Source organism: Chelonia mydas, chromosome 1 (assembly GCF_015237465.2).
Source record: "Chelonia mydas isolate rCheMyd1 chromosome 1, rCheMyd1.pri.v2, whole genome shotgun sequence".
Lineage (NCBI taxonomy): Eukaryota > Metazoa > Chordata > Testudines > Cheloniidae > Chelonia > Chelonia mydas.
The window spans coordinates 28,271,425-28,296,088 of NC_057849.1; the positions used below are offsets into that span (position 1 = coordinate 28,271,425).

General features: G+C 40.7%; 1 protein-coding gene across 5 annotated transcripts in view; it reads left to right on the forward strand.

Annotated features, from left to right (window-relative positions):
* Positions 1 to 24,664, forward strand: part of PIWIL4 (piwi like RNA-mediated gene silencing 4) — an 81,839-nt gene that overhangs the window by 33,523 nt on the left and 23,652 nt on the right. For 3 of the 5 annotated variants that reach the window (XR_006285952.1, XM_043529133.1, XM_043529122.1), the window contains 8 exons: positions 1,839 to 1,950; positions 3,420 to 3,604; positions 5,836 to 5,908; positions 6,925 to 7,125; positions 13,507 to 13,610; positions 17,827 to 17,897; positions 21,995 to 22,148; positions 22,521 to 22,646. Coding sequence is in view for 4 of the 5 variants with exons in the window: in XM_043529133.1 (XP_043385068.1) it covers positions 1,839 to 1,950; positions 3,420 to 3,604; positions 5,836 to 5,908; positions 6,925 to 7,125; positions 13,507 to 13,610; positions 17,827 to 17,897; positions 21,995 to 22,148; positions 22,521 to 22,646 (1,026 nt within the window). In the remaining variant the exon portion in view is untranslated. The remainder of the gene's footprint in view (positions 1 to 1,838; positions 1,951 to 3,419; positions 3,605 to 5,835; positions 5,909 to 6,924; positions 7,126 to 13,506; positions 13,611 to 17,826; positions 17,898 to 21,994; positions 22,149 to 22,520; positions 22,647 to 24,664) is intronic. The other 2 variants (XM_043529153.1, XM_043529144.1) reach the window with 2 other exon arrangements.

The following is a 24,664-nucleotide window of genomic DNA, read 5'->3' on the forward strand; positions in this document are numbered from 1 at the left end:
ACTGTAACAAGAGTGATCAGGTAAGGTGAGCTATTACCAGCAAGAGAGCGGGGGCGGGGAGGACCCTTTTGTAGTGATAATCAAGGTGGGCCATTTCCAGCAGTTGACAAGAGCGTCTGAGGAAGGGGGGGGGGGGGGAGAGAATAAACATGGGGAAATAGTTTTACTTTGTGTAATGACCCATCCACTCCCAGTCTCTATTCAAGCCTAAGTTAATTGTATCCAGTTTGCAAATTAATTCCAATTCAGCAGTCTCTCGTTGATTTGCTGTTCTTTACACTATAATTTGGAGCATATTTTAACTGTGTCGGCGACAACTATGTTGTAAATGGGGCCCCCAGCATGGTTGATGTTTTCTGTAGTGTAGATGGGACCAAAAATAAAAGAATGCATCACTAGTTTAGCCTTCTGGGGAAGTAAGGTTAATAGTTGAGTAGCTATAATGACTATTAATTATTTGGAGGATATTAGCTCAGTTTACATCACTGGTAGTTTCTTCATTTAGGGCTCAATCCCGCACCCATGTAAATCATTGAGAGCGTTGCCATTGACTTCCTTTGGCGCAGCACCGGACCTTTAAAATACTCTATATGCAATCACATACTTGCACCAGTGCATAGATATGTTGGGGATGTAATCTAAGCACCCATTTTAAAAATGTTTGGCCATTAAATTTAGGTGTAAGTTATACACACACACACACACACACACATACATCCCCTATAAATATTCTATTCGGAAATAATGGAATAGAGTGGAAGAGTGAACTTTCTACTTACATTGTTGAATACTTTTACTAGGTTTGTACAGTAATCACTGGGGTGGACTGATACTGGTAGAGCAGATGGGCTCTGATATTTAATGCTATAATTATTTCTGTATACCTGACCATATATATAACAATTCTTATTTTACTAGCTCACTAGCTCATATTACCTTTTTTATGCAGTGGAAATTATTTTAATCAGTTTTATTGCTTTACCAGCTTTTTTTTTTTAAATAATGTATTACTTTGTTTTGACTGCCTTTTAGCCAGTCTAATTCTTTAAAAGATATTTATTTAAATGGGCTCCACTGTATTTATATACTTAAACTGTATATTATCAATGTAATATATTGACTAGTGGGGACAATTGAGGGAGATGAAGGTGAGAGCAGCAGCAAGGCCTAAGTGCTGGAGTGCTACATTGAAGAAAAGAGGAGGATGAGAGAGCTGTAATGAGACACAAGAATAGGAGGGCTTGACAGTTGTGAGGGAGAGGGTTAAGGAGAGAAAAGTACGGGACTTGCACCTGAAATAATGCATTACTTTATTTAAAATGAACAACAAGCTTTGAATTCAGTATTGGAGTTTTAGCAGCTGCGTACACTTACTCTGGTGATTTATGATATGACTAGATCCTCTAGATGGAGTTAAAGTACCATAATTCTTAGTTAGCTGTTGATGGTTTTATATTTACAGTGCACTAGGCTGGATAAAATCTAGACAACTTAGTGTATTCTATGTACTTAAACGTAACGTAGTACTCAGGCTCACTAGTTTAACTAGCTGACATTGATTACTGGTGGTGTTTAGTTTTTTCTTTTATTCAGAAGTTCTGAAACCTTTAGAAATGATCATGTATAGAGCATCCATATTTCATTTATTTTATTCAGTGGAATAGCTGGTATTTGTTCCAGTGTGATAGAAATTAAAATCGAAATAGAAACAGATGCTTCGAAAATTTGTTTGCTACTTTACCGACTGACTGTTCACTGGGATTTTTGGTGCTGGTGGGTTTTTTCTTCTTCTTTTTTTTTTTATTCCTGTCCATAAAGTCAAAAAAATCTTCTTACAGAATCAAAGAGGCTCGTTTAGAGTTAGAGATGTGGGGGCTGCAGCTTGGGTGCCAAGTTTCCCTGACAGGCCGTGTTGTCCCAACTGAAAAAATCCTAATGCAGGAGCAGACCGTGAGTACAGAAACTTTCACTTTAAATTCCATATGAGAATGTCTCTCTAGGCATTGCCGGTGTGCCCAGTAACTGTTGTTTAAAGGTGCCAGTATATCTAAGGCTGGGAAACTTACTGAGGGAAAGCCTGCTATTAGAAAACTCGGTTTTATTATTACCCAATAGTTATAAGAGTCAGGTTGGGTCTGTAATTTAGGTGGCGGTAGACCACATTGAGCCCTCAGGCCATACTCTATGCACCCCCACCTTTGGAATACAGAAATTCATCCCAACTGTCTGGAGTGAGTCTAGGAAGTTGGTACTTGCTACTTTACACTTTGTAGCTGAGAATTTACCACAAGCCCTTGTGTGAATAGTTTCCTTAGCTCTAGAAAAAAACTTTCAGCATGGGTCAGTTAGCCATCATTACAGGTTTCAGAGTAACAGCCGTGTTAGTCTGTATTCGTAAAAAGAAAAGGAGTACTTGTGGCACCTTAGAGACTAACCAGTTTATTTGAGCATGAGCTTTCGTGAGCTACAGCTCACTTCATCGGATGCATAGCATATCGTGGAAACTGCAGAAGACATTATATACACACAGAGACCATGAAACAAAACTTCCTCCCACCTCACTCCCCCGCTGGCGGGGGGAGTGAGGTGGGAGGAAGTTTTGTTTCATGGTCTCTGTGTGTATATAATGTCTTCTGCAGTTTCCACGATATGCTATGCATCCGATGAAGTGAGCTGTAGCTCACGAAAGCTCATGCTCAAATAAACTGGTTAGTCTCTAAGGTGCCACAAGTACTCCTTTTCTTTTTAGCCATCATTGACATCCTCAGCAGCCACAAGCACCTTTAATATGAGGGTGCTGAGCCAGATATGGGACAGCTGTTTTCTAAGAAAGGATTTTAAAAACCAGCTTTGTGGCTTGATCCAGTGGGTGCAGAATGCCCTGAACTCCCTCTGAAATCAGTAGGCGTTAAAGAAGCTCAGAAGCTTGCATGATCAAGCCCCAAAGCTGGTTGAGACAGGCTGTCAAGTCAACAGCCTCTTGGGACCCCGGTTGGTGGTGTTTGTTAATGTAACACCTGCATATGGTACTTTTTGTATCTGCTCCCTTGCTTGCAGAACCATCTCACAGCCAGATACTCAAACGTATTTGGCAGTTGTTTTTAGGTATGATCAGTGGAGTAAGGTGAACGCATACTTCATTTAGTAAGATTTTCCCAGGGCATAGAAATAAGTCCTGACATTTGCTCCAAGTGTCAGATCAGACACTTAAAAGAATTCTGTTCCCATTGTAAACTACTACAGTCTGTCTTTGAAGAGGGCTACTGAATTACCCCTTTATCTAGGTATAACAATGTAAGGATGGTCAACAAAACTGACCCTTAATATTTTCTGCTGACAACTGTTTGTCTATGAAGAACTGTCTTCTGACAAGATATTTTTCTTTAATTGTTAATTTATTGTTTTTTTTCCTTTGGCAGTGTCTGCCAATGAGTGCTGGTGACTGGTCAAAGGATATGCGTAATATGAAGATAATTGGAGTGCAGCCTCTGGACAACTGGTTAATGTTGTGCAGTAACAGAAATGGAGAACTAGCTGAGAACCTTCTGAATTGTCTGAAAAGAGTGGGAGGTCCCATGGGATTTTACATTGAATATCCCAAAATGTGAGATTTCTCAGAGGACTAGCCTAGATTTGCTTTTCTTTCATCCATCAGTCCTGTGCATTATTACTACCAATAACAACAACTTGCATTTATGTAGCTCTTTCAACTGGCAGTATTCCAAAGTCCTTCACAAAATTAACAAATGAATGATGGCAGCCTCAATGACCTGCTTACCCACTTCTCTCTCAAGAACCACTGCTCTCTCTTATGTTGTCCCTCATGCACATAAAAGTTCCCAGTCAAAATCTGTAAAGCCACCACCTTGTCCTCCAAATCCTTCCTCAAACTCACCTCTTCCATAATGCTTTCTCTAAACTGCAACCATATCATGGCTAGGCATATAGTGAGTTGTGGTTACTGCCCCTGATTGGCTAAGAATGAGACACATCCTGTTACATTTGTTGCTCTCTTTCCCATCCAAGCTTGCCTGTGTCTCATCTACTTGCTGTGTTTTGATTTTTAGATTTTTAGCTCTTTGGGGCAGGTATTTTCATTTTCTGTATATTTGCACACTGTCTCGCTCCATCTGATTGGTCTCTTGGCACTACCCCCAATATAAATGTTGAATTATAATAATAAATAAGTAGTATGTATAAATAATTATGTATGCCAGTAGGTACAATAGAATATAGATTCTAATAGGTGAAATGAAATTAACAAAAAAGAGGATGGAATATCTCAGCCACTACTAGAAACAGTCACTTCTGGGACATATAGTATACCAGCTATTTAACAACTTGCAGCAACGTTATGTAATGGAGACTAAGGATAAAGGAATACCATATATCCATTTGAAACTACAGAAGTGATTTAGGGAAGCAGAATATAAGTATTCAAGGACAATAAACTGCAAGACTTGACTGAGGCCATAGGAGCCTTTCCTACATATTTTAAGGTATCTAATGCAAACAAAGCAAGAGTAAACTTAGTTTTACAAAAAGCTGCATTTTAATGTAAGCAGCTTTCAACAGACATATCTTACGCTGTATACCAGGTTATTGCTTAGTTTACTAAATCTGCATTGTGAAGGAAAAGTAACATTTTTGGATTCTCATTAAACTACCACCTTGATAAACTAAAATATTAATACTTTTTGTTCTGTAGTAACTTTGGGCCAGATTCTCTTCTATGTCAAGATCTACTTGGCTCGAGAGTACGGGTCTGTTGGAGCCATGCTCCCTGATCTTCTGCCTTGTGCAGCTGTCACCCACCTTAGGTTAGAGCAGTGTAGGGGTTATTTTAACCTAAGCCAGATGGCAGGAGCTTCCAAGGGACCATTCAACAGTTGAGAATGGCCTGAGTACACCCATGTTCTGGCCATGCCCCTAAACCAGCCCTCTCCCACTCTTTGGCGTGGCCTCCTAGGCCAGGAAGGTAGCATAAAAGCCAGCCCATGTCAGTTAGTTTCTAGTTATGAGGTCCATGCCACTGGGAAAATTCTTAGCTGGCCAGCTATGGACAGATTCCAAAGTCTTTTCTTTGGATAGTGATGTGTAATATGTTCAGATCTGTTTCCTCAATGATTTTATATTCACTTTTCTTGTTCTTTTGTTATATACATATTTAACTCCTATAGATAGCGGGAGTTACTTATGCAAAAACTGAGCATCTCTTGAGAGTGAAACTGAAGGGCGGTTAGACTTCATATGGCATTGTCAGGGTTATTCCTTCAGGAAGCTGATCCTGTGATATGATGAGTGATTCTATAGGGTGTTAAGTTCACTTCAAGCAGCTGAGAGACACCCTGTTTTTAAAAGGAAATAACTAATTCACATTTTTCCTTAACCTTGATTGCAACATAGACTTCTGCAACCATGCTACTTTCATATGTTCTCAGTGAGCTGACTGTGATGCTAGTCCTAGGACCTGTGTTCTCCTATCTCCCACAAATATGTATTGCCTCTCTTTTGACTTTCTTCACCTCCATGTCAGATTCTGTGGAGTAGGATAATGAACCATCAGCGCCCGCCCCCCCGCCCCAAATCAATGATTTGCCCAACTCTAGTCTTAACACAGATGCGGCCTCTTTTAGGCAATGGATGGAATTTTGAGTATTAGTTTTGGTAGACACATCCTTTGTCATTGGTTACTGATTAATTCCAAACTAGTCAAATATGAAAAACCTTTTAATCTTTGTGGAAAATCTGTTAATAATGCTTCTAAAGATGTACAGTGAACTGACATTTGCAAAGTTAGTGCATGTTTAAATGGCTTTATATGTTTTTGTTCAGAGTACAAGTACAAGAAAGCCCAATGACATTCCTGCGAGCAGTGCAACAGCATGTAAATCCTGAAGTACAGCTGGTGTGTATATGTTTGTTAAGCATTGCTTTGTGATGCTTTCGATGGGCTAAATCCAGTCTTCTGATATGCAAGGAAGGTGGGGGGAGAGGAGAGAAAGCATAGAGAGCCTCTTCTCCCTGTGGAATCAGCAGAGCAGAGTCTCTCTGAGAACACTATCAGCAGCTTGGCTACAGCAGCAGATAATACACCATAACCCCAAAGGATGACTTTCCAATTAGGAGGCATGACTAACTCAGGACATGCACTGCTTCTTTCCAGAACAGCACTGTCAGCGGATGCTTTTTTAGCTACCAAGTGAGCAGCCCTTCTAGCTTGTTTTTGTGGTCTTTCTGTCATAAACACACACACTTACTTTTTCTACCTCATGTATACCTTTAATCCCCTGTTTCTTAACAGGGCAGGATGTAGCACAGGTATACAGCAGGGAGAGCCTTCCAAACAGCTTTCTCCTTCACCCAGCTCACCCTTTAAGATGCCCCCCCACACACAATTCCTGTTCCTCCTGACTATATATCCTCCCATTACTAAGCCAATTACTTTATTAGCCCACCAAGTGTCAGTAATCCCCACCAGTAATAGGTTGATTCCAGTTAAGTCTGCCACTTTCTCTGTGCTACAGCAACCTCAGTGACCAGAATCCTGCAACTAGTACTCTCTCACAGGCACCCTCTCCCATTTGGCAGAATTCCTAGAGAAGAGAACACATCTGCCAATATCTCTGCTCCCTCAGTTTACACTGGTTTTAGCTGGATTTGGCCTATAGTTAATCAATCAGTAAGTGTAATGTGGTCCATTTAAAAAATGTATATAAGCCTTTATCTGTGGATGTCAGTTTTCCAATCGTGAACTCACAGGAGCAAGAGATTTGCAGGAAAAACAAGCTAGTCTGGCTTTATAAATTCTTCAGATTTGTGGGAGAAATTGTATGTCTGTTAAGAGGGTGAAATGTATCAAAGTGTAAGGAGAGATCTGCGGAAGTAGAACACTGACCACTGTTCTCCCCTTCTTCTACTTAGGTAATGTGTGTACTGTCTTCCAATCAGAAGGACTGTTATGATTCTATTAAAAAGTTCCTGAGCCTTGACCGACCTGTACCAAGCCAATGTGTACTAGCACGCACTCTGAACAAGCAGGGCATGATGATGAGTGTTGCCACGAAAATCGCAATGCAGATTATCTGTAAACTCGGAGGGGAGCTATGGGCAGTAGAGATCCCTGTAAGTAATTTGTTTAAAATGTTTGTTTTTATCACAGCAAAACTTGTTCAACCATTTATGTTAACTAGTCTTTGGTATGTCAGAAATGCTTAGCTCTAGCTGAAATTGATTTAGCATGGTATAAGTTGTGCTTTGTTGACATTTTTCATCTGAGGATCTCAGAATACTTAAGCAACAATAATTCACACGAGAAACCACTCCTCAGCGTGAGGAAGGATTGCCCCAGATTGGGCCCTGTGTTAATGATGCAGGATACTTACTCTTGATCCGTTGACTTCACAAAATGTTGGTGTATTTAATCCCATCAAGATCATTTTCACATTATAGTATCTCTCTGTGCATACTCAGAAATCTGAGCACTTCTTGTTTACAATAAAGATTGTTACAAGGTACAGTATTGTGAAACATATCCATGTTTTATGAAGGTATACAAACAAATGTCCAACGTTAGCATTTCTTTGATCCACATTTCTGGGCAGGAAATCATGCATTTGTGACCCAATGGCCCAACCATGGGGGAAAAGCCTCTAAAATTCTTTAAATAAGCTTTATTTTCATGTGATCATATCAATAGGCCATTTAGTTTGACAGTATTTTTTCAGTGGTGATGAGATTTAAAAGAATAGAATTAAAGAAATGTAAGCTTTCCAACAAAAAAGGACATGTTCTGGGAAGATGTATGGTCTATTGGTTAGAACAGGGGATCATTAGATATAGCAGTGGTATTACAAATAATACCTGATGACCCGAAGTAGGATTTGGGTCCCATTGTGCAAGGCACTATACAAACAGTTTTAAGCCAGATGTCTCATATTATCCATATTTAACACTGGTATAATAATATTTATGTATCTCACAGGAGTGCAGTGAGGCTTAATAATATTTTTGACCTCCGTGGGTCTACTTGTGTGAGTAATAGCTCCCTGATGTAAGGGCTGTACAATTGCTCTTGAGGTCCAAACTTGCTTCCATTGAAATCAGCAGCCAAATTTTGACTGACTGAAAAAAGAACAGGATTGGTGCCAAAGTTTATATCAAGCAAGTCCTGTCTGGACATCACAAATTGTAGTGTTAAAATGCCGGTTATTTAATTGTTACTTATGGGAATTACATGTCCTTGAACACCTTGTGGCTTCAGACTTAAGACCAACAATGAGATTCTTTTTCTTCCTAGTGTTGTCTGGAACCTGAATAGTGATTTCACAGAAACTTGGTAAAAAGTAAAATAAATGATCACGCTACAGAATAACATTTTCATTCATCAGTAGGAGATTCAATAAGCAATTAATTCCATATCAAGCTCTGTCGTCTCCCCCTGATTTTTAATTGATCATTTTGGGATGGCTCCTGCACATTTTAAAAATCACAGAATCATAGAATATCAGGTTGGAAGGGACCTCAGGAGGTCATCTAGTCCAACCCCCTGCTCAAAGCAGGACCAATCCCCAACTAAATCATCCCAGCCAAGGCTTTGTCAAGCCTGACCTTAAAAACTTCTAAGGAAGGAGATTCTACCACCTCCCTAGGTAACGCATTGCAGTGCTTCACCACCCTCCTAGTGAAAAAGTTTTTCCTAATATCCAACCTAAACCTCCCCCACTGCAACTTGAGATCATTAGTCCTCTTTCTGTCATCTGCTACCACTGAGAACAGTCTAGATCCATCCTCTTTGGAACCCCCTTTGAGGTAGTTGAAAGCAGCTATCAAATCCCCCCTCATTCTTCTCTTCTGCAGACTAAACAATTCCAGTTCCCTCAGCCTCTCCTCCATAAGTCATGTGTTCCAGTCCCCTAATAATTTTTGTTGCCCTTCGCTGGACGTTTTCCAATTTTTTCACATCCTTCTTGTAGTGTGGGGCCCAAAACTGGACACAATACTCCAGATGAGGCCTCACCAATGCCGAATAGAGGGGAACGATCGCGTCCCTCGATCTGCTGGCAGTGCCCCTACTTATACATCCCAAAATGCCATTGGCCTTCTTGGTAACGAGGGCATACTGTCAACTCATATTCAGCTTCTCGTACACTGTAACCCCTAGGTCCTTTTCTGCAGAACTGCTGCCTAACCATTCAGTCCATAGTCTGTAGAAGTGCATGGGATTCTTCCGTCCTAAGTGCAGGACTCTGCACTTGTCCTTGTTGAACCTCATCAGATTTCTTTTGGCCCAATCCTCTAATTTGTATAGGTCCCTCTGTATCCTATCCCTACCCTCCAGTGTATCTACCTCTCCTCCCAGTTTAGTGCATCTGCAAACTTGCTGAGGCTGCAATCCATGCCATCGTCCAGATCATTAATGAAGATATTGAACAAAACCGGCCCTAGGACCGACCCTTGGGGCCAGTGCCGGTGCAACCATTAGGCGAACTAGGCAGTCGCCTAGGGCACCAAGTGGTTGAGGGCTGCGGAGGTGAGCTGGGGCAGGGAGGCGCGGGGAGGGCCGCCTGCAGCAAGTAACGGGGGGCGGGAGAACCGCTCCCCACCCCAGCTCACCTCTGCTCCGCCTCCTCCCCTGAGCACCGCCCCGCTCTGCTTCTCTTCCTCCCAGGCTTGCGCGGCAAACAGCTGATTGGCGCCGCAAGCCTGGGAGGCGGGAGAAGCGGCGGCATGCTCGGGGGGGAGGCGGAACAGATATGAGCTGGGGAAGGGTGCTGCCGCACGCAGCTCCTTGGGCCGAGGGGGCGGTGGGGAGCTGCCACGGGGGGGGGGGGCAGCGGCGGACGGGAGCTGCCATGAGGGGGCACCTCAGGGTGGAGGGGGGCAGCGGGGAGCTGCCGCAGGGTTCCTGGGGTGGGGGTGGGCGCAAGATGGAAGTTTTGCCTAGGGCGCGAAACGTCCTTTTACTGGCCCTGCTTGGGGCACTCCACTTGATACCGGCTGCCAACTAGACATGGAGCCATTGATCACTACCTGTTGAGCCTGACAATCTAGCCAGCTTTCTATCCACCTTACAGTCCATTCATCCAGCCCATACTTCTTTAACTTCCTGGAAAAATACTGTGGGAGACAGTGTCAAAAACTTTGCTAAAGTCAAGGAATAAATTTACTGCTTTCTGCTCATCCACAGAGCCAGTTATCTCATCATAGAAAGCAATTAGATTAGTCAGGCATGACTTGCCCTTGGTGAATCCATGCTGACTGTTCCTGATCACTTTCCTCTCCTCTAAGTGCTTCAGAATTGGTTCCTTGAGGACCTGCTCCATGATTTTTCCAGGGACTGAGGTAAGGCTGACTGGCCTGTAGTTCCCAGGATCCTCCTCCTTCCCTTTTTTAAAGATTGGCACTACATTAGCCTTTTTCCAGTTGTCCGGGACCTCCCCCGATCACCGTGAGTTTTCAAAGATAAAGGCCAATGGCTCTGCAATCACATCCGCAAACCCCTTTAGCACTCTTGGATGCAGCGCATCCGGCCCCATGGACTTGTGCTCGTCCAGCTTTTCTAAATAGTCCCGAACCACTTTTTTCTCCACAGAGGGCTGGTCACCTCCTCCCCATGCTGTGCTGCCCAGTGCAGTAGTCTGGGAGCTGACCTTGTTCGTGAAGACAGAGTCAAAAAAAGCATTGAGTACATTAGCTTTTCCCACATCCTCTGTCAGTAGGTTGCCTCCCTCATTCAGTAAGGGGCCCACACTTTCCTTGTCTTTCTTTTTGTTGCTAACATACCTGAAGAAACCCTTCTTGTTACTGTTAACATCTTTTGCTAGCTGCAACTCCAGGTGTGATTTGGCCTTCTTGATTTCACTCCTGCATGCCTGAGCAATATTTTTATACTCTTCTCTGGTCATTTGTCCAATCTTCCACTTCTTGTAAGCTTCTTTTTTGTGTTTAAGATCAGCAAGGATTTCACTGTTAAGCCAAGGTGGTCGCCTTCCATATTTACTATTCTTTCTACACATCGGGCTGGTTTGTCCCTGTAACCTCAATAAGGATTCTTTAAAATACAGCCAGCTCTCCTGGACTCCTTTCCCCCTCATGTTGTTTTCCCATGGGATCCTGCCCATCAGTTCCCTGAGGGAGTCAAAGTCTGCTTTTCTGAAGTCCAGCGTCCATATTCTGCTGCTCTCCTTTCTTCCTTGTGTCAGGATCCTGAATTCGACCATCTCATGGTCACTGCCTCCCAGGTTCCCCTCCACTTTTACTCCACCTACTAATTCTTCCCGGATTGTGAGCAGCAGGTGAAGAAGAGCTCTGCCCCTAGTTGGTTCCTCCAGCACTTGCACCAGGAAATTGTCCCCTACACTTTCCAAAAACTGGATTGTCTGTGCACCGCTGTATTGCTCTCCCAGCAGATATCAGTGTGATTGAAGTCTCCCATGAGAACCAGGGCCTGCGATCTAGTAACTTCTGTTAGTTGCTGGAAGAAAGCCTCGTCCAGTGGAACCCCGTTTATCTGATCTAATTGGGACTGGGACCAGATTGGATAATCAAAAATTTGGATAATCAGGAGAATGGGCAAAGAGCTTTCTATCTGTTATTTTAAGATGCAGAGTTGCTTTAAAGCTAGCTGACCACTCCCGGAAAAGCATTAAAACATACCCCCCCACACACACACTTCTTATCTACTTGACAGAATATACAAACCCCTAGTTCTTGCAAATAATGGTATGTTCATTTATTAATAGGAAAACCAATGTGAATTTTAAACAAGTACAGGTAATGATCATTTTTACACTCTTTCCTCTTTAACCCTGAACATTATAGGGACTTGTCTACAACAGTGTTTCTCAACCTTTTTGTTGCAGTTGCCCAGGGCTCCACACCACATGGAGGTTCGGTTAAACTGAGTTCTTCTGTATTTCTTAAAATATTCAGAACACTGCTTTATTTCATATATATTTTATCAATCTAATGATTAATGGGAAACAGGTTAATCTTTAGCACTCACTTTAACAAGAAAATTTACTTCATTCATTGATTTTCTTTGTCATTATAAAAACAGCTTGGCAGCATGTTGAAATTCAGTTGCCAGAACTAAGTGGAGGAAATGGACTACTTTATTTCATTTAGTATGATCTTTCATCATGAGACACCTATGCTCCTTTTGAAATTCTTCCATTTAGTCTGATTTCCCTTCATAAAAGGTGTCAAGATTCTTTACTGAGTGAGCCGGGCTTAACTCTTAGTGCAAGACCATATCCTTACAATGAGTGTTCTTTTATCATAAACCAGAGAACTCTGCTCATTCTTTATGCTTCTCTGCTATCACTCTCCTTCCCGTCTATGGCTTATTTAGTAAGATATAAAAATGTTAACTGTGTACCAAATTTTTCCCTGAGTTACTCCCGTGCAGTTATACTTTTTCAACCCCACTAAAACTCCATGTCTGTTTTGCTCTATATGTGAATTTATATCTCTACTTCTTCTTATGTTGTATGAGAGTCTGAGCCTTGCAATGAGGTCTTGCTGTAATGAGAAATAACTGTAAAAATAGGTGCATTAAACCCAAGTATCTACAGTACCTTTGCAGTCCTTGTATTTGAATTCTCTTGTAATTTAATTAGGTGAGATAGGCATCAGACTACAAACATTTTGTGGGGTTGAGGAGGGGATTTCCGTCTCTCTTTAGAATGAAACATTCTTCACTTTCATAGTTTGCATAGGTAGAAAAAAGTTACGTAACACAATCTTATTTTCATAACACAAAGTTAAATTTCACCAGTAGTACTGTGTGAAATATTTGCTCCCACCTATTACAGAGAGCCTGAGTCCCACCTACAGATGTCCTAAATTGTGGTTATTTCTGACACTTGAATTTTATTCAAAAGTTTTGATTCAATTATTCCAAGTTGATAGTGTCTTTTAGCAATCTGTTCCTTCTCAGAATCACCTTAAGTCTTACCACTTTTTTTCCCCAAGTGGAAAGCACACTATGACCTGGCCTTCAATAATAAATACGCATAGCAGCATACATAAAATATTTTTTTAATTCTTTAACAGCTTTTCCCCAGTGAGCAAAAGAGAGAAAGAAAGAATCATGTTTTATAGACTCTAGTCATGTTGATGCTCATTGGAATATCATTGTGATGGCATGGTAAAATGATCTATATAGAATGTGGGCACAAGGTCAGGACCTTACAGAATTAGCAAATCCGGTCTGAAGTGATCCATTAGCATTGGTGTGAATGTGCTTCATCTAAACAGAGTTTAAAATATCTTTATTTAACAAAATTAAACTTGAGGATTTGCGGGTTTTATTGAAAATAGCATAGTCTCATCTGACAGTACTCTAGCTTTGCTCTGTTGTGTGGCTCTATGCCATATGTATTTTAACTGTTTCAAAAAGTGATTTGGTAAAGCTTTGAAAATCAGTATATTTGAAGTACTGTATATAATTGGTAATTCATTGCATCACCAAATTATTCTCAATTTAAATTTATTTCACAGCTAAAATCACTCATGGTGATAGGTATTGATGTCAATAAAGATGCCCTTAACAAGGGAAGCTCAATAGTTGGATTTGTGGCTAGCACTAATTCAAAAATTACAAGGTAAGCCTTTTATACTATTACTACTCCTAAGGATCCTATAATTATGCCTACCTATCTCAGAAAGGTGTCTGGGGGCTTACTTTCTATTTTGAGTTCTTTGGACAGAAGGTACTATCACTGGCTGGAAGAAAACATAAAATTATTATTGATTAAAGTTTTCAGGTGACAGATAAGAGAAATGGTAAATAATGAGGTCAGGTCTCTGATACATAGCGATCTGGATCACTTGGTAAGCAGGGCACAATCCATGTATGGCTTTTAATATAGTAAGGTCAATACAGTAAAGCCAAATGTAAGGTCGTATATCTAGTAACAAAGAACATAGACCATACTTATAAGATGTGAGTCTATATCTTGGGAAGCAGTGACTGAAAAAGATTTGGGGATTATGGTGTATAATCAGCTGAACGTGAGCTTTCCCAGTGTGACGCTGTGGCCAAAACGATTAATGCAATCCTTGAATGTATAAATGAGAATATTGAGTAGCAGGGAGGCTATATTACCTCTGTATTTGTCACTGGTGTGACTGCTACTAGAATACTGTTTCCAGTTCTGGTATCCACAGTTCAAGAAGGATGTTGAAAAATTGGAGAGGGTTTAAAGAAGAGTCACAGAGATGATTAGTGGATTGCAAGACATGCCGCATAGTGAGATACTTCAGAAGCCATCTGTTTAGCTTCTCAAAGAGAGGGAGTTAAGGGGTGACTTGACCGTAATCAGTAAGTACTTTGTGGGGAACAGAAATTTGATTGGTGAAGGCTCTTCAAATTAGCAGACAAAGGTATAAAACAGTTTAATAGCTGGAAGTTGAAGCTAGACAAATTCAGAATTTTAACAGTAAGGGTAATTAGCCACTGAAACAACTTACCAAGCGTTGTTGTAGATTCTCCATCACGGGAGATTTTAAAATAAACATTGGATGATTTTCTAAAAGATGTGCTTTAGTTCAATCAGAACTACTGGACATGAAGCAGAACTTAATTCAGGGAAGTTCTGTGGTGTGTGTTATGCAGGAGATCAGACTAGATCACAGTGGTCTCTTCTGGCCTTAAAAATCTCTGTATCGAAGTGTAAGACTTTGGCGTCTTTACTTGAGTTGGTGCGCTCTATCTTCAGAGCGGAGAGGGGACACCAGTACCTAGTGGACAATGTGCTGTTCAACAGTGGTGACTGATAAGAGCAATGGTAATAGAAGTACATTGGAAAAGGTCTACAGTGGCCTGCATGCTGACAAAAAAACCCAGCAGGTGCTCATTCATTGAAACATAAAGTCATCTGTTGTCTTGATTTTCTACACACTACACTGGTGTAGCTCTACTAAAGTCAGTGGAGTTAAATAGTGGTAAAATTGGAGTAATGGGAGGGGGAATCAGGCCTATGGTAGTCAGGATACAATGAGGAGCACAGGAATCTCTGAATTGTTGTATTACTGCATACTGCATCACCACTCACACCATCTCAGGTGTTCCACTCTATTTAGAAGTAGATTTTTCTTATGTAGATAAGTAGAATTCCAATTTACAAACACAGGGTGGAAGGAGGATGTTTTGTTTAACTGTTGGAAAGCATTTTATTCTATACAAAATCATTCTAACTTTTCACCTACTACATTGCAAAAGATAATCAGATAATTGACAAAGTGAGATGCATAATTTACAAAACTACAAGGCTGTTCCCATTTTGTGTATGCTAGAAATTCATCCACTAGCAGAATGGTGTCATTATCATTCATTCACTTCTGTACATTTATACATACTTAATATCCTACTTCATACTGAGTCCGACTTAGTAAATCACCACCATCATTTCAAGCCAGTATGGTTTAAATATAATTTATTTTAAAAGTCAATAATTTTGTGTTTTTCTTTGTAATCCCTTAAGTACACCAAAGAAAACGAGAGTTTAAAACAAATGTGAAATAACTTCAAATGAGTTTTAAATCCATAAAGACTGTAGAAGTCTTAAAAATGGCCATTTAGACATGAGCCTGTGCCTATCAGCCATAAATGCTTTACCATCAACTTCAGCAACAGCAAGTTTATGCCCTTATTCCATCCATCAGTCAAACAGTTCCTAAGTATTGCAGAATATATGATATATGATATATATATGATATTGATATATGATATGTAAGATCATCTGTTATGAGCCATTTGAGGTGTCTTCCACGTTAAAGACAATATCACACCCGTGGTCACTAGGCATCACTTCCAGTTGATACTGATAGTAGTTGTATATGTGGATCAAGAGTACCATGTGGGTCTTTAATGTTTATTGATAAATATTAAGGAAGGCAGTGTTTAATGTTGTGAGCAAGGGGACTGGGAGTTGGGACTCTTGGGTTCTACTACCACATCGGATGTGCTCACTGGCGCTGGCTTTCTCCTTTCTCTGGGGGTGCTCAACCCCTGCTCAGTCCCAGGCCCCGCCTCCACTTCACCCCTCCACCCAAGCCTCTGCCCCACCTCTTCCTGCCACTGCTTTGCCCCAGGCCTGGCCCCCACTCCACTCTTTCCCCCAAGGCCCCACCTCTTCCCTCCCCCGCTCCACCCCCATCCCGCCTCTTCCCACCCAGTTCCACCCCCTGCCCTGAGCGCATCCCAGCTCTGCTCCTCCCATTCTCTCCCCCAGCACCTCTTGCACACCCCACAACTGATTGATCCGGGTGGGAGGCACTGGGAGGGAGGGGGGTGCTGGCTGCCGGTGGGTGCTAAGCACCCTCTAATTATTTTTTCCCTGGATGCTCTAGGGCTGGAACACCCATAGAGTCACTGCCTGTGAATGTGTTGGTTTTTGGATAGGATGTAAAATTCAGCCGCGTGTATTACTGAAAGACAAGGGAATTTTTTGGAAGAATATGGGTGTTAACTCAGGTGTCTTTGCTAAATTAGGTAATTACATCCTGCCTACTAAATTGGATATAGTGTTCTTTTCACTTTCTCTCTTAGTATTAAACAGCTGCCTTTTTTTTGCCCCAAAGATAGATTAAGTGACACCTGTATATGACTTGTATAGTAGTTTATGGGGTGCTTTAGGATAAAAGGTGCTATATACATATAAAATAATGTTTATATTATTATTTATATAGAACATTTTGGAGTTTGGACCTGGTATAATAATAGTGGATTGATTGCAAATCCTTAATTCATACAGTGTCAGGGCAAGTGTTTGTTAATACAATATTCGGTCTGTAGACTCTTCAGAAGATAGAATGGTGACAGTTTAATTTTGTTGTTGTGATATAAATTCAATGTTAGAAAAAGAAATTTCTTTGCATTCAGAGGTCTGTATGAAGTTAAATATTGTGATGGTTTACGTGTTTGGGGGTATATTCAGCAACCAGCACAAACTTAATTTTTTCAAAGTAAAGCTATTTTTTTACAGTAATCCAGTAAGGGTGTATTTTTAAACCATTGAAACCACACAGCTTTATTTATGAAGAACTCTAGAATTAAACAAACATTGTAACCAAGTCAGCTATTTTATTAATGCATGATAGTGTCTTCACAATTCTGAACCTGGAAAGACTTGTTGGCAGCCCTGATGCGCTGCATTATAAGCTGTCATGATGTGGTCGGTCAACTTCTCAGTGCTGAATGGATGTTAATGTTCCCTCTATATATGTTCAGTCCAGTTCTTTGGTGTACCCCACCCTCTGCATGTAATAATAATAATAATTAATAATTAGCATTTACATAGAACCTTCCATCTGAGAATCTGGAATTGCCTCACAAATATAGTGTAGTCATCTTACAACACCCCAGTAAGAGATGTAAGCATTTTACAGAGAAGGAAAGAAGGACAAGAGGTTGAATCTCAAGTTTTCAAAAGTGTCCTCTAAATTCAGATTCCTCAGTATTTTGGGTGGCCAACTTTAGACATTAAATAGCTAATTTTCATAGCTTTTGAACACCTTAATCTGCCAATGGAGTCAGTGTGAGCTAACTAGACATCGAGTTTGAAAAATGTAGCTCATAAATCCAGGGGAATAAGGCAGGTCTGACCTGTTCTACTGCATTGCTCAGGATCTGGATTTCATATCCACCTCAAGCTATCCTACTTTGAAAAGTCCTCCCTTTATTGGTAGTTTCAGGTGATGGCTGTATGATTTATGAGAAGCGTAGCCAATAGTAAAGGAAATGTGGAGTGAAAGTAATGCAGAACTCAGAAGAACACAATTGTAATGGTTGCTTAGTAACTTACTACTTATTTTTAGGTGGTTCTCTCGCTGTGTCCTTCGGAATACAGGGACTGATATCGCAGATTGTTTAAAAGTCTGCATGAAAGGTATAATGTCATGTATCTTTTAAAGTTAGAACAATACAGTTTATAGGTTGATTATTGGCTATGTCTCAATGTATTGTTTGCATTACATTCTAATCTCCTGTGTAAATGAATTTCACAATGCATCAGAACCTGTAGTATTATAGAAACTCTTATTACAGAAATTAGCTACCTAGACTAGTTTTAAAACCAAATGCACAACATCATTACACCAATTACTCTGTATTTTGTAAATAATTATATTCTGTCATTGGTTCTTTTGATAATAAGTTAGGGCTTTAACTTGTAAATCCTTACTCACAGGAATATTCCTTATTCACTATACGGAGTACTACTCCCATGTTCTCACTTTGTAAGCTCCTTGGGGCAGGAACCTTTACTTATTACGTATTTGTAAAGAGTAAGGCTCACAAGGTATGCTATCTAAATATATAATCAAAATTACATGGTAATATATAGTAAGAGACCTTGAAAATTTCACTCATCCAGTGTGAGTAGGACTCTTTTCTGCTTCTTCAGCATCTGTAGAATCCAAGCTCTACCAAAAAAACAAACCACCTCAACCCCATTTCTAGCTCTTATGGTTGTGAAGAAAACCTCCCAAGAACCAAGTGTGGTCTTCCTAAGGCTTACGTCTATACTACACACCACTTTCAGCAGCATGCAGGGTATGTGTAGCTTCACGCTGCAGTATGTGTCAACTCAGTAAAATGCTCTGGCAGTTTCGAAAGGCTTCAGTAGCTTCCCCACTGGAGTCTTTTCCTGCAGCAGGGAAAGGCTTAGGCACTGGGACAGTACGTGGCTAAAAATAGCAGTATAGACAGGGAGGCATGGCTTGGGCAAGCAGAGCCATGTAGGGTATGTACTTGGTTACATAGCGCACCCCCAACCTGCCCATTCAGATGTATGTTTACTTGCCTAAGCCATGTCTCACCATCAACACTGCTGTTTATATCTGTGCTGGGAGGCGAGCTATGTACACTACACACTGTCAAAAGAAGCCTGCAGTGTAGATTTAGTATAAGTCTTCAGAGAGATGATTCCAATGTTGCTATCACTTTAAGAGGGGCAGATGATGAGCCTGCCTGTCACCAGTGCTAAGGCTGCCAGAGTCCAGCCATCACTCTTAGGAGTAGTGGGCCTGGTGGGGAAGAGGCCACTTATATCCTGATCCAAAGTGCATTAACATCAGTGGGAATGTTTCCATTTATTGTGGTAGGCTTTGGCCCATAATTTGCCTGATACAAGAACTGTAGTGCAATCTATTTATCATGAAAGTTGAACTTACAAATGTAGAATTATGTACAAAAAAAAGTTTTATTTTTGAATGCCATGTAAAACTTCAGAGCCTACAAGTCCACCCAGTCCTAATTCTTGTTCAGCCAATCACTCAGATAAACAAGTTTGTTTACATTTGTAGGAGATAATGCTGCCTGCTTCTTGTTTACAGTGTCACCTGAAAGTTAGAACAGGCATTCACATTGCACTGTTGTAGCCGACGTCGCAAGATATTTACATGCTAGATGCGCTAAAGATTCCTATGTCCCTTCATGTTTCAACCACAATTCCAGAGGACATGCATCCATGCTGATGATGACTGGTTCTGCTTGATAACGATCCAAAACAGTGCGTACCGAAGCATGTTCATTTTCATCATCTGAGTCAGATGCCACCAGCCGAAAGTTGGTTTTCTTTTTTGGTGGTTCATGTTCTGTAGTTTCCACATGGGAATGCTGCTCCTTTAAGACTTCTTAAAGCATGTTCCACACTTCATCCCTCTCAGATTTTGGATGGCACTTCAGATTCTTAAACCTTGGGTTGAGTGCTGTAGCTATCTTTAGAAATCTCACATTGGTACCTTCTTTGCATTTTGTCAAAGCAGTGAAAGTGTTCTTAAAATGAACAACATGTGCTGGGTCATCATCCTAGACTTCTATAACATGAAATATATGGCAGAATCTGGGTAAAACCACAGAGCAGGAGACATACAATTCTAGGGTGACCAGATAGCAAGTGTGAAAAATCGGGACGGGGGTGGGAGGGTAATAGGTGCCTATATATGAAAAAGCCCCAAATATCGAGACAGTCCCTATAAAATCAAAAGGAGTACTTGTGGCACCTTAGAGACTAACCAATTTATTTGAGCATAAGCTTTCGTGAGCTATAGCTCGCTGTAGCTCACGAAAGCTTATGCTCAAATAAATTGGTTAGTCTCTAAGGTGCCACAAGTACTCCTTTTCTTTTTGCGAATACAGACTAACACGGCTGCTACTTTGAAACTTATAAAATCAGGACATCTGGTCTCCCTATACAATTCTCACCCAAGAAGTTCAGTCACAAATTTAATTAACACATTTTTTTAACAAGCGTCATCAGCATGGAAGCATGTTCTCTGGAATGGTGGTTGAAGCGAGAAGGGGCATATAAATGTTTAGCATATCTGGCATGTAAATACCTTGCAATGCCAGCTACAAAAGTGCCATGCGATCACCTGTTCTCACTTTCAAGTGACATTGTAAATAAGAAGCGAGGGAGACAGCATTGTCTCCCATAAATGTAAACAAACTTGTCTTGGCGATCAGCTGAATAAGAAGTAGGACTGAGTGGACTTGTAGGCTCTAAAGTTTTACATTGTTTAGTTTTTGAGTGCAGTTAAATAACAAAAAAAAAATCTTCATTTGTAAGTTGCACTTTCACGATAAAAAGATTGCACTACCGTACTTGCTTAGCACCCACATTTTTCCCCCCCAAGCACTCATGGAGTCGGCACCTGTGCTTTTGTTTGTCTTGTTTACAGTGCAAATGTTTCTAATAAAAAATAATATAAAGTGAGCACTGTACACTTTGTATTCTGTGTTGTAATTGAAATCAATATATTTGAAAATGTAGAAAAACATCCAAAATATTGAATACATTTCAGTTGGTATTCTGTTGTTTAACAGTGCGATTAAAACTGTGATTAATCGCAATTCATTTTTTGTGTTAATCGCGTAGTTAACTGCGATTAATCAACAGCCCTAATTATAAATTGTGCTCAGCTTTAAATAGATCTAAGGTGGTTGTGTGTTTGTAGTGTATGTTTATTATATGCTGTGGCAAAATACCTTGTTCGCCTCAGTAGGCTCAGTCCTTTTTAGCCTTGGAGACTCAGGTTTGGGGCAAGGCGAATCCTTATAGGTGGCACAGGGTCCTGCTACTCCTCTCCTCACTCAGTCCCTTGTGCTTGTTTTCCTTCCCTTCTGGGGAGCGAGTGCAGCCTCCCTACTGGGAAGGTCTGGTGTCTTGCTGCAAACAGCCTACTGGCAACTTTCCTGCTCCTCTCACTCCCTCACTCTCCCCCTCCTACCACCCAGGGGAGGGTTTAAAAAGGTCCCAAGTAGTTGGAGTCAGCTGAACCTAATTGGTTCCCTAGTAACCCCTTTTCCAGCTGAACCTTATTGCCCCATGGTTCTCTCTCCTCAGTGGATAGGGAGGGGCCTTTTAAAACCCTGGGACTAATTACTACCCCACTTTTGCAGTTGTTTGTCCTGGGTTTACCACAATGCACAGAAATATATAGTGTTCTGCATTAGATAGTCTGTATTTACAGAATGTTAAATATAAGCATGTGTAGTTTTCTTTGGTACTTGGAATTGATTAAAAACTGTGTTTAGCTTTTTGTAAATCATGGACATTTGATGGAGCCAACTGTATATAAAATACAGGAAATCACAATAAAAAGATACGATCAATTTATTTGAGTCATTAACGCCAGGAATTAATTTGTACTATAAGTTTCATAAAATAATATGTTGTATATTAATGCATTAAAAACATTCAAGTGAAACAAAAATGCATCAGAGAACTTGCTGTTACTATTAATAGCACATACAGTACAGTACACATTTTAGCAGAGAGGGAAATTTATTACCTCTAGTGCCAGGGCTAGATCATATAACATTTTATCTCCAGTACTATTTTTATGACACTATATTCTATGAAAATCAAAACAGAATGATTGCATATTGTTATAAAAGAAAACAAGAATATTGATATTAAATTAGGTTGCAAAGAAATAAACCCTGATCACTCTCTCCTTACTGATGCGGTATGTACTATAGGAGCCATCAGCAAGTGGCACAAGTATAATTGTGAATTGCCTGCGCGCATCATAGTATACCGTGATGGTGTTGCAGATGGCCAGCTGAAGATGGTTGTGGATTATGAGGTCCCACAACTACTTAGTGTCCTCACAGAATTAACTACTAATTACAGGTAACTAGAATTTCTTCCCTGCCCACCCCGTTCCATGTTGGAGAAATCAAAGCAAGTTCAATGCACTTATATCTATTATGTCATTTCCTATAGAAATATATATGAAAACATAAAATTCTGGTTGACATTGCTGATTTCCAAAGAGACTGAGGACTTACAGACACTATCGTGTAACTTGATGTGTTCTTTCAGCTCTCAAACATAACCCATTGTTTAGATGCCCTATAAAAGACAAGTAGAACATTCTGAATGAGGTATGGCAACATAATTGAAGCCATCTGCCTGTTTCTATTCTTAGTCCTTTTATAACTAGGAAAGAGGTAATATGAAATCATTTATTATAGCTACTTTATATTTGTCCTTTGTTTCAAGTCCCAAAGTGTCAGTGGTTGTGGTCAGGAAGAAATGCATTCCTCGATTCTTTGCAGAGGCAAACAGAAGCCTGCAAAACCCACCTGTTGGCACTATTGTTGACACAGAGGCTACTCGTCCTGAATGGCAAGTATACTTGCGTCAAACCGATAGAACCTGCTGTCTCCTTCACAGAGTATAATTTGAATATCAGATTAAGGAAGTATAATGTTATTAAGCAGGAGTGTTCAAAAACTTCAGTTTAGAAAGGCACCCTGAAATTTGTTCAGCTCTCCTAATTCAACAAGCATACAGTATAATTTGTTTGAAGGAGTAAATATATCTGTTTTCAGATATGCTTGTAGAATTTCTTCAGTGAACACAATTCATTTTACATTTAATCCCTGTACAAAAATTCTGATTTTGAAACGCCTATTAAAAGTGAAATATACAGTGTTCTGCACTGAATGACACTAACCAAATTGAAAGAGTACATAAATCTGGATTAATTTTTAAAAATGACAGTTATAGTATACAAAATGTATGTACCAATATAATCCATTCATCTTTACATTATATTTTAAAAGATAAATCCACAAAAAACAAAAAAACCCAGAGAAAATACAACTTTAGGATTCTCATGTAGGTCTGATTTGCTCGTGCATTACTCCAGATTTATGTTGGTGTAAATCCATTGATTTCACTGGCATGAAGCTAGAGTAATGCATGGGCAAATCAGAGCCATATCAGAATTCTAAAGTTATATTTTCTCTGTTATACTGGTTATAGGTATTAATATTAGCCAAAGAAGCTACATTAATAGACATTGTTACAGAGATGACAGACTCAGAAACCTAACAAGGAAAAAGGTCTGCATTTTAATATCCTTTTCAAACCCAAACATAACATTTCAGCCAAGATTTTAAGCTGGGCCTTGTCTACACTACAGAGTTTTGTCAACAAAAGTTATGTCGACACTCAAAGTGCTATAATAAAAATCGGTATTGCATGTTCACACTACTCTCCATCTGTCGTCAGGCACTAGGATTGGCAGTGTAAGAAGTGTATTGTGGGTATCTGTCCCACAGTTCAGCTCGACACCTTCTGCCACTAAGTCTTGTGGGAAGGTGGAGTGGATTGCAGTGCATCTTGGGACTGGGCTCAACATCCCATAATGCATTGTTTTCCATCCCAGCATTCTGTGGGCTTCCAGCTTTCTTTCATGGCATTTTTCAACAGCCCTTGTTCGCTGTGCACCCCGGCATCTGTGTGTGAAGGGTTGGATCCCGCACTGCTCTCCTATGCTCTGATAACTGTCACTAAGACATTGCGGATGTCATGCAGTTAATCATGAAATTCCTAACTGAACAGGATTCCCAGTTGCCTCACTTGCTGTGTGATATGGATAGGAGCAACTTAGATTTCTATTGGCATTCATGGAACAGCTTCACAGTGTGGACCATCACTTTTGGGCTTGGGAAACAAGCAGTGAGTGGTGGGGATTGTATTGTCATGCTTGTCTGGGATGATGAACAGTGGCTACAGAACTTTCAGATGCAGAAAGCCGCCTTTTTGGAACTCTGTGCGGAGTTCACAGCGGCACTAGGACACCGGACCCCGAGTTGCCCTATCGGTAGAGAAGCACTTGGCAATCACAATGTGGAAGCTGGTGACTCCAGCCTGCTACTGGTCAGTCATGAATCAGTTTGGAGTCAGAAAGTCGACCGTTGGGGCTGCGTTAATGAAAGTGTGGAGGGCCATTAATCGCATCCTGCTACAAAGGACCCTGACTCTGGGAAATGTGTGTGAAATAGTGGACAGCTTTGCAGAAATGGGTTTTCCTAACTGCAGAGGGGCGAGAGATGGTACACGTATGCCAATTTTGGGACCAGACCACCTTGCAATAGAGCACATTAATAGGAAGGGGTACTTCTCCATGGTATTGCAGGCACTTGTGGATCACTATGGACGTTTCACTGACATCAAGGAGGAGCGGTCTGGGGACGTGCATGATGCAGGCATCTTCAGGAACACCAGCCTGTACAGAAAGCTGCAAGTGGGGACTTTCTTTCCGTACCAGAAGATTACGGGGGGGGATGTTGAAATGCTCATAGTGATCCTGGGAGATCCGGTTTACCCCTTACAGCCATGGCTCATGAAACCTT